General features: G+C 42.0%; 1 protein-coding gene across 1 annotated transcript in view; it reads left to right on the top strand.

The window, feature by feature from the left end:
• Window positions 1–1,064: 1,064 nt before the first annotated feature.
• peds1a (plasmanylethanolamine desaturase 1a) overlaps window positions 1,065–10,362 on the top strand; it is a 35,434-nt gene continuing 26,136 nt past the window's right edge. The window contains exon 1 of the mRNA XM_071904544.2: window positions 1,065–1,469. Within this exon, the coding sequence (XP_071760645.1) occupies window positions 1,310–1,469 (160 nt within the window). The 5' untranslated portion in view covers window positions 1,065–1,309. The remainder of the gene's footprint in view (window positions 1,470–10,362) is intronic.

Raw genomic sequence — 10,362 nt, 5'->3', positions numbered from 1 at the left:
CCAAATTCATACATTTTCTCAATGTGCAATATGTTGAAAATATGGGTGAAATCAAACTATTTTGAAAGAACGTGCAGGGTCCCAGAACCACACTTTGGGAACCACTGGCTGAGGCATGTAGCATGTACAGGCACTGCAAGTTCAAGACTGCTTCTCCACTTGTATTATGATATATTATGAATAATATATGTAATTGTTTTAGTAAAATATATGTATTATTTTATGTATTACATATTCTCTTTCTCTCTATGTCTCAATTTTCTGTTCACAAAGACAAATTTACATGGAAACATAAAAAGAATATGAATCAACCAGGTACACAACTTAAGTAAAAAAAAAAAGAAATCACTATAATATTCCTATTAGAAATGGGGCTTATAGTGTGTCTGGGGTACCTTGAGTTTCTAGTGACCTTATTGTATTTTATGGTATTTTTTATGACCTGTGGTACTATGGGATTTCAATTTTTTGAGCTATAGTAGCTGCATGATATTTAAGGCTTTGCTCTGGTGTTTGTATAGTAGGTCTCTCCCTCTATAATAAATTCTAGTATAACAATGTAATTATTATTATTTCCGACCAACAACTGTTGTATTTACCACTTCCCAACATGGTTTAGGAATTTACGAGGAACACCTGAAGGCAGCAGCAAAGATCACCCCACGGTTGAACCGGTGACATAAGGGATCCTCGATCATTTTATTGCTCGGTGTCCGTAGGGTGTGTATGGGGGAACGGTCAGACTCAGTCTGACCCAGGTATGCTGTGTGAAAACAAGGAGTGGTCTTTTGTCTGATAATGCAGGCGGACTCCCACACAACCATGAAGGACAACGGGGGTTTTAATCACCAATTCCACTTTTTTATCATAACAACATTTTACAGACGGTCCCTATCGGCGACGTGACAGCTGGACTGGCTGCAGAAATAAAGTTTGTTCAACATAATTCGCACAATGAGAGTCGTGCCACAACTGACGGCTCCCGCCCCGTGTGTAAACATCTTTCCGCGTTATAAACGGTGACAGCGGTTGATAACCCGAGCTGTGACGACTGTAACCCGTGAAATAGGTCTGTGTGTCAGCGCAGCCCCGTCCGTGTTGTATTTCCGGGTGGTACGGGGCTGCTCCGGTACATCACAGCTAGCATCAGTCGGTTCAGCCTGCCTCCCTCCCCGAGCCACAACAACACCCACCGGGGGCCCGGAGACAAACAAAACCAAACAGTTATTGACCGAGACAGATCTATAATTGATGTCTGATAGCTGAAAGCCAAAGCGGGGGGCAGCAGGGCGGGCAGCGGGCAGGAGTTATGGCGGCGTCGCTTCTCTCCGAGACCGAGATCAGGCACCGGTCCATGGCGGAGGAGGATCCGAACGGCAATGAGCACGGGGCGGCTGCCCGCAGCGCGGCGCCTCGCTGGGGACCGCAGCACGCCGGGGCCCGACAGCTGGCCAGGCTTTACTCTCCCGGTGAGGACGGACGGCTTTATTGCCGTTGTTGTTATTGTTGTTGTCAGTCATTTGTAACGGGGCTGGGGAATGAGACATGACATCAGTACAGGCCTAAACAACAGTGAGGCATCACACCTGATGGGCGCAGGGATGATGATGTGGATGATGAGGATGATGATAATGAGGATGAGGATGAGGATGATGTAGGCTTGCCTGTTAAAATACTGCTAATAAGTTGGCTATGGGCTAACTTAGCAGTGATATTTCATTTGTGACTAACAGCTCACTTAATCAGCACAATGTCTATGTGCTTCTCATTATGGTCATACATGCAGTAGAATTTGTCATGTAACCTGCTGTACATTATTGCATAAAGCTGTATGAAGGTCTACACACAATTAGACATTGACACAAATATATAAACAGTCTGTAGCCTAACATGTCTAGATAAGGCATCATCATACAGTATGTTGTGCAACCTGTATTCCAGAGCAGTTTCTGGCTTTCGGCCTAAGACTAGGGATGGATTTGCATCCAAACTTAAAGGCCGAGTCTACATATGATGAAAATATCCCTAGCATTTTCTATAGACACTGCAGGCAAAAACCATGAGGTGAAGCAAAAGCAGCGGTCAGAAGCATTGATGGGCAACAGTTTGAGACACAGGTGAAGGGTGATCATGCCTTCAGCTGGGATCTGTATTGACTAATGGGACAAAATCAATGTGTGTGTCTGTGTGACAGTCTACAGGCTACAAGTGCATTAGTAAAATGACATTGGTAATACTTGTTGGCAGAATTTCCCATCTGCATCACCTCAAGGTGTTGCTTCTGTGTCTCGACCCTGAGGCCTCCTGCAGTAGCGTGCGTGTAGTTTTTCAACAAATAGCCTACAACTTCTGAATATTGTGAATATTCTCCCATAAGCTGCACTTCCTCCCTCTTCTCTCCCCTTCATCTTTTTCCACATACTCATATTTTTCTCCATTCCTATTTTACTTAGCCTTCATCTTCCGTTTCTATCTCTTTGTTGGTCATTCTATCTGTTAGTCAGTCTATCCTCCTAGTTCAGTGATCCAAAACAATTTAAAAGCCGAGGAACTTTAGCCTACATCCTTAACATGTCCTTGTTCCATGAGCCTGCTGAAGGTTTCCAGGCTTTTTAGCTGATGATCCTTTCTTTGCTGCCCTTTACTGTCCTAACCAGCATTTGGTTTAATTCAAACAGGGACTCAAAATGTTGTGAGGCAAAGCAACAATTTAAGGCATTTAAAATGAGCCATTTTAATACTGGAGATATGTTGAATTGGGTATGGGGATTGCAGATGCAGTGTGCTTCCAACCTCAGCTAAGAAACCTGTCTTACCAGTTGTGCATCATGCTGGACTGTGCCACATTTTGCCTGACCATCTGCCCTGCTTTGCACTTCACTGAGCATTTTAATTGCCTCTAGTTGGGCCATGTTGGCCACTTGTTAACGCTTCTTAAAATAGGAATGGTGATCAGAGGAAGGTTTGCTTCACTATAACCAAGCTATTGTGAAATTTATATAACATGTGCCACTAGGCAGAGACTTTTACCCAAAGCTCCTTACAGTAACAGGAGTGCATGCATGTTAAGTGAGGGAATACAACCTTACTCTCTTGCTCTACTCACTTTATTTTCATTCAACCCTTTTTAACCACGCAAGCCAATGACGAGCAAATACTACGCTACAGACCGGTGGTCCTATTTTTAGACGCTATGAATAACAGAGTCACTTTAGCCATTAATGGAATTGGATCTACTGTTTTATTCAGTGCCATTACATTAGAGAGATAATAATCTAGACGCTGATCTTTTGTGTGTCGATTCTGCCAGGCAACGCGCTCATGGACATGCATGCATGCAGACGAGCTCGCATACACACACAAACACACACACACACACACACAACACCTGTCAAACATATGTTGTTGCTGTTGATCATTTTGTTTAATTAAACTTGGATGCAAGCTAATGGGAAGAGAGGGAGCGAGAGAGAGAGATGGGGAGAGAGAGAGAGTGCAGAGGGTCAACAAGTTTGTTTAGCGCTTAGTTGGTGTGTTTTCATTGCTTCATAGTTTGATAGTTTGATGGAGTTTGGTTTTACAGGAATCCTGCTGCTAATACTAGAGATGGAAAGCTTTGAATGACTTGTGGTTTAAATACTTTAAATGGCAACAATAGAAGATGAGTCTAAGTTAACCTCCTTGCACAGTTTCAAAGAATTAGGCAAGGCAAGGCAAACTTTATTTATATAGCACATTTCATACACAAAGCAAATACAATGTGCTTCACATAAAACAGAAAAAATACATAAAATGACATTAAAAACTAAAGAAAGAAAGATATTGAGCAGTCACTCTCACACTGTTGACACCTCTGGTCAGCCAGTATAACTTCTCTGAGAGGGACTCCCTCAATTTTTCCTCTCAAAAAGAAATCAATTTAGATGAGATCTTGAAGGATTCTTCGAAGGAGCCTAGAGTCTTTCCAGTGGTCTTACCCCACCCTATAGGCAGGCCCCACAGCCCCTATAGGACTTGTAAATGTTCCTGTAGAACAATACACAGATCATCTAAACAATTACAATTATAAACTTCAAGAAATCCTTCAATTCTCAATACAGGTTTGAGGATCCCATCAGAGTGGATAAACTACTCACCAGAGTTCCTCTAGACTTCTGTTGGGATCCTGTTCGTGACGCCAATTGATGAATAATTTTGTATAAAATAGGTAAAACATAAATAAAAGATATAAAAGAAATAAATAAAGATAACACCTGTTACATCTACATACAGATGATTTAGCAGAAGGCCACAGAGAACAGGAATGTTTTGAGCCGACTTTTAAAAGAGCTGACAGTGGGAGCACATCTCAGTTCTTCTGGAAGTTTATTCCAGTAATTGGGAGCATAATTACTAAAAGCAGCTTCACCTGATTTAGTTTTCACCCTGGGAACAACTAACAGACCGGTCCCAGATGACCTCAGAGGTCTGGGTGGCTCATATCCTAGGAGCAGGTCAGAAATGTATTTTGGAGCTAAGCCATTTAGCGCTTTATAGACAAGCAGCAGAATTTTAAAATCAATTTTAAGTCTATCTAAGAATTAAGCACTACATTGCTGTGGCTCAACCTTTTTCATATCAAGGACCCCTAATTTAGTCCACAGTAGGGCCACGGACCCCCATTTAATGAGATTTTGTCTCTCGGACGCAAATCTGAGAATATTTTTATTGTCAGATATGAATTTGTCCTGAATCCCATGACTGTCTGTATTGTAGGTAGAGGTAACAGTGAAACTATGATCAAAACAGTCATTCTTTTACATTCTCTAACTTCTTGTAAATGAAATAATGGTGAAGTTTAACAACTCATCAATTTGCTCGGGACCCCCTAGAACCTCCTCAAGGACCCATGATGGTCCCCGGACCCCACATTGAGAAACACTGGACTAGAGTGAAGTTTGGTGAAGTCTCATTTTCGAGACGGGCATACAGCCGTCCTGCCAGTGCAACGTGAAACCACATTAAACTCGATATGTCGGTGTGCCTCTGGATGATTATACCGGAAGGGACGCTATTATCTGGTGCCGTCTTTTACTACAACTCGCCATAGATAGGACTCTGTCTCATGTGACCTGCTTCCATTCAGCTTTGTTAAAGGTGAGGGATTTAAAGAGCTGGAGAAGTTTTTTTTGTTCCAAAAAAAAGTGTCATAGGCAGATAAAGTCTGACATACAACCGTTTGCTGTGGCTGCTGCTGTAGCATTGCTCTGTCATTATGTAAATGTCAAAGTTCTAATCTCAGTTTGGTTCCGGTGTTTAATCGGGAAACAGCCTCGCAACTGCCTAGACAATATGACACAAAAATTCTCCATTGGCAACAAATAAACAAAACTGTTTGAGGCACAGTGGCAGCTGCTGTCGGTGGGTTAGGGTTAGCAAAACACTGGTTACATTTTAGTTTTTTAAAGCCAATGAAAAGTCTGAACTGACCTTTGTATTTGGCAGTCAGAAACTATTACTGACTGTTTTACTGCAGGTTTGCCCGACCTCCCGGAGAAACATACTGCTGCCTTGACTAACATAATACATCATTTAAAAAAAACATGTATTTTATTTTCCCCCAATATTACTTTATAACAGCACAATCATTGCAGTTGCAATCCTGTAAAAAGTAGGTCCATTCTGCCTCTTCACTGCCACTGGAAGTAACAGTTTTTTAGCTGTTTATATTTCTTCTACACCAAGTTGTTAACAGGACAACATCGCTTCACACTGCGCACATTACTAATGTATTATTTTGTATTCAGAAGCGCAGATGTCCAGTGGAACTTATACAACCAAACGTACCGTTTTACACTAATAGGCCCGGGAAGAAATCTCCATCTGTTCGTGGGGATATTTTGATAGATGAGACTCTTTAACTCGTGGGAGGATGGACGGTAGATGGATGTGTGGATGAGGGAGGGATGAACAGAAAGGACAGCGACAGATAAACACAGATAGTTAAACATACGCAGCGGAGAGGATGCCGATGAAAACCCAGTAGCATGTTTGGGACCTGTTTTGCCGGCCTGCTGCGACTGAGCGTAGCGCTGATTGATGGTTAAGAGGATCACGCGTGCATTTGGGGTCCCGACGCTTTATCCCCTCTCACTTAGTGGCCGCGGAGCTTAGTTAGCACACTGACTCTGGGTAAAAATAACCCGGGCGAGGCCGTGATACAGGGGCGGCGTTCTGAGGCCGCGCAGATGGTTTCCTCTGTCTGGGAAACTCTTCACCGGTTTCCTTCACTGCTGTATATAAGTATAGAGAAGTTTGCATTTGGTCATTGAACCTGACAAGTTATTATATGTGAAGTTTTTCTGAAGATTTATTCATGAATTTGTTTTTTTCTGAATACCAAAAGGCAAATGCAGAATATCCAAGCTCCAGTCATGTCAAGCAGCAAAATAGTTTAAGGCTACTTATTTTCCCTTCTGTTAGGCTTTTTATGCCCCTACTTTTTGTGAAAGTTGTTGGAGGCTCGGTGTGAATTGCCTCCTACACTGGATGGTCCCGGATCAGCTTACTGTAATATTCGGCGAAAGACTCTGTGAGATCCAATATTGCCTGATCGTTGCGTAGAGCTCCTGATTATCTTCCACTAATTTAGGTTTGCCCATGTGGACCGCTCCATGTTCTTAAAGGAAGATTCCATCCTCGGATACTCTTACACTGTTATAGATCATCAATATGTAATGTTTAATGCATTCCAGGAGTTATTTTGTGATCAAGTGTTGTAAGTTACCTTTTTGGTGTACCCACTTTCCCTCAACCTGCCTCGTCTACTTCTACTTCACTTAGTGATTTCCTACATTTCCCAGAATGCCTTTTGACAACCCTCAGAGCAGATGTAAAGAGTGGTAGCGATAGCAGAGTGAGAGGTTTTGCAGTCGAGAAAGTCACAACCCTTACTCAAATGCAACATGTCTTTTGGCTGCATTGCATTCTGGTCTACTGAGGCTGCTGTCGGTGGAGAAATGATTATCTCTTCCTCTTCTAGGGTGGGTTTTTTTCCTGTATTGTTGAATGCTAGTGCAAACTGGTGGGTCTAGAAAGAAGCCCCAGTCCTTTGGTTTCTTTTAAAGAGTCTTCATCCTTTGTGAAAGCCACTACGTTGAAGACGTTGCCCCCTAAACCTCTCTGAAAGCAGGGAAACACCAGAGATGGGAATTGCAAAGTTATTTTGCCCATCATTGAGGCAGTTGAAGTCTTCGGCAATGAGTTAACCACAGGCCAACGTAGTTAAATATCTGTAACCATGTTCAAATATATAGTTTAACCCGGGTTATGCTACATAGGAATCATTCTGATCCTTTAGTGATGGATAAATATTGCTTATAGCAGAGATGGGGATTAAGATGTTGGACAAAATTAGTGATACTCGTATTTGATGATGTTTCTATATGTTCTATCAGCTGTATTTTGAGTAGCATGGCACGGGTTTAATCATGCAAATTCATTTTTTCAAATATTTTTTAGTAATTGTCACAGAATGTTTAAGATGAATATTTTCTAGGTAAATCAAAATAATATCAACAGGGACAACATAGGATGCAGTGAGGCCACAAGATCAGCTTTCCAAAGACTGAGAGGAACTGCCTGATTTTTCTCATCAAACGGCATCTCATTAATTGCAAATCTATTTTCAACATGTTGGTTTGGTCCCTGTGTCACTTCACATGTTCTATGCATGACGGACAATGGCAGCCGTCAATCACCAGACAGTCAAATGCCATATCAGACTTTTCCAGCTTACTGTGTATCCTGGGGAAAAACACTACCCTGTTATATTTATGGTTAAAATCCTCATCTGTCTCGCCTATGTTTCCCGGCCTTATTCACTGAAAAGCAGATGGCCGTGTATAAAAAGCATATTTTTCTTTTTATCACTAGACAAATTGTAGGACGACTTATCAGCGTTTCTCATTTGAACCGAGGGGCCCAGCGGGTCGCGAGTGGAAGATATGCTCAGGAACGCTAACAATGCTGCCAAGCCATTTTATGGAAACTTAAGGACAAAAATGTTTCCCACATGCTGACAAGTGTCTGTTAAAGAAAAATAAACAGCTGAAATTCTAAATGTCAAAGTAGCCGTTTAAGGGAGCGCCACGCTGTTCCGTGCCTACATGTTTGGGTCCGGCTCAGAGCCGGCGGGAGGTAAATCTAAATAGCAGTTTGGCTTGTTAGAGTTTGGAGAAGTTAGATGAGGCGTCGGCGATGCTCCGTAGGGCCAAACATGGGCTCATTACCGCAAAGCTGAGATGGACAAACAGCTGGACGCAGCTCCCTCTCCCTCTGTTCCTGCGTCTCTCCGTTCCTCTCTCCCGCTCTCTCTATCCATCCCCTCGTCTCTCTCCGTCCCTCCCATATGTCTGAAGTGTCACGGTCTGCTGACTGCCTCTCCTCTTCGTTATTCCTTTTCCTTTCCTTTCCTTTTCCTTTTCCTTTCCTTTCCTTTTCCTCTGTTCTGTTCTGTTCTGTTTTGTTCTCTCCTCTCCTCTCCTCTCCTTTCTCCTCTCCTCTCCTCCTCTCCTCTCCTCTCCTCTTCTCTCCTCTCCTCTCCTCTCCTCCTCAGTTGCAGTTTCACATGTTGTTTCTCTTCTGCTTTCTAAAATTTGCCAGACATCTTAGTCAGGTCGCATGTGTCTCCGTGTCTGTTAGTGTGCATGTCTATCTTGTGACTTGTCTGTGTGAAGGTGATCTGCTGTGTGTGTGTGTGTGTGTGTGTGTGTGTGTGTGTGTGTGTGTGTGTGTGTGTGTGTGAACTCGGGTTACCCTGGAGGATCCGGTGTCAGTGCCTGTAAGCGATCTAAAGAGCGATAGTGATCTTCAACCTTGTTCCGCTCATCTCAGTCTGACTGCTCACGCTGACTCGCATGTCAGACTGCTCCCAACACACACACACACACACACACACACACAGTATAGGAGCTTCTCTAAGTGCTCTTTGCATAGGTGCGTCGTGCTATAAAGGTACAGTATAACTAGTTAGTTGGGAATAGACTGACTTTTTTTTGGCACAAACCAGCTTTGCATATCTCAAAAGAACTATTGCACAGTGAACACTGCACACACAGAGGTGAAATGGCTACCAATCTTGCCTTAATTACTCTGCAAACGTTAGGATTTCAAAAACAATATTAATAAAGGTTTAAAATTATAATCTACACTAACGTTCATAGCAATAAAACCTTGTGAAAAATCAATTTTGTCTTTACAACAACTACAAACTACAAATACTTTTGTAGGAAATGGGACTATTGTCATATTTAATTCAATGCAGGTTTGTAAAATAATTCTCTCAGCTTCCTTATAGGGAGGTGAAAGTGTTTCTCACTGAGCTTTGATTGCAAGCACCAAAAAGCGGGATAGCTGTACTTCCTTATTCCTCTTAGAGAGTAAATCCATGCCACAGAGCCTGGATACTAACGTCTCCAGCTGTAAAAGGGAATAACTCTTCAATATAACTACACAAAAGTTTAGATAGTTAATCATTTACATCTGCTCCTTCCTTCGTAGTTATCATTTTTCCTGGAGTTTGAGATGATGCAGGCAAATTTAAAATTCATTGTAGTACAATCATCAGAGCACCTGATTCTATACTTGCAGTGACATCAGTATTTTGTTGATGGCACCATGTTGACCATCATAACCACAGAATATAAAACACGTGACTAAAGTCTGCAGATAAAGGCATTTTAACTGGTACTTGGTAAGTAAAGTGGTTATTTAATAAAATAGCGATGGTAGGCACTTTCACTAACTGAGCGTTTCTTTTGGGAGTCAAATTGGGAGTCAATAAGGCAGCGTCAACAGAACAGTGATGTCACTGCAAGTCATGCATACACAAAAAAGCATTGAAAACGGGGAGGGCAACATTTCTATGACAAATGTATATTAATTATTATGAACGGAAAAATTATTCTTGGCAGGTATATTTTTATAGTTTACCGGCTGTTGGCAGGTGAGCCAAAGATGTACGTTTGGTTTTGGGAGAGAGTTGTTCCTGCTTACTGATGCTCTTTATTAGAGCACAGAAATATTAGTAATTAGTCTCAGTTAGGCTGAGTTGCAGTGGAAAGGCATAGTTTATCTTTTCTTTTTTTGACCCTTGTTTAATCAGGCAAAATGGCTAAGAATACATTCTTGCTTACAGCAACAGCCTGAGGGAGTAGTAGTACAGGGAGGGAGAGATACACACACACACACACACACACACACACGCACACACACACACACACCCTGGATTATTTAATTTATCACCATACTGGCAAAGTAAATGTCACACTTAGGACTGCCTAATTCTGTCAGAAAAATTAATAAAATAAAGATTTAAAGATC

This window comes from Centroberyx gerrardi, chromosome 4, assembly GCF_048128805.1.
Source record: "Centroberyx gerrardi isolate f3 chromosome 4, fCenGer3.hap1.cur.20231027, whole genome shotgun sequence".
NCBI lineage: Eukaryota > Metazoa > Chordata > Actinopteri > Beryciformes > Berycidae > Centroberyx > Centroberyx gerrardi.
The sequence above is the reverse complement of the archived record's forward strand: the minus strand, read 5'-3'. Positions and strand labels throughout refer to the sequence as shown.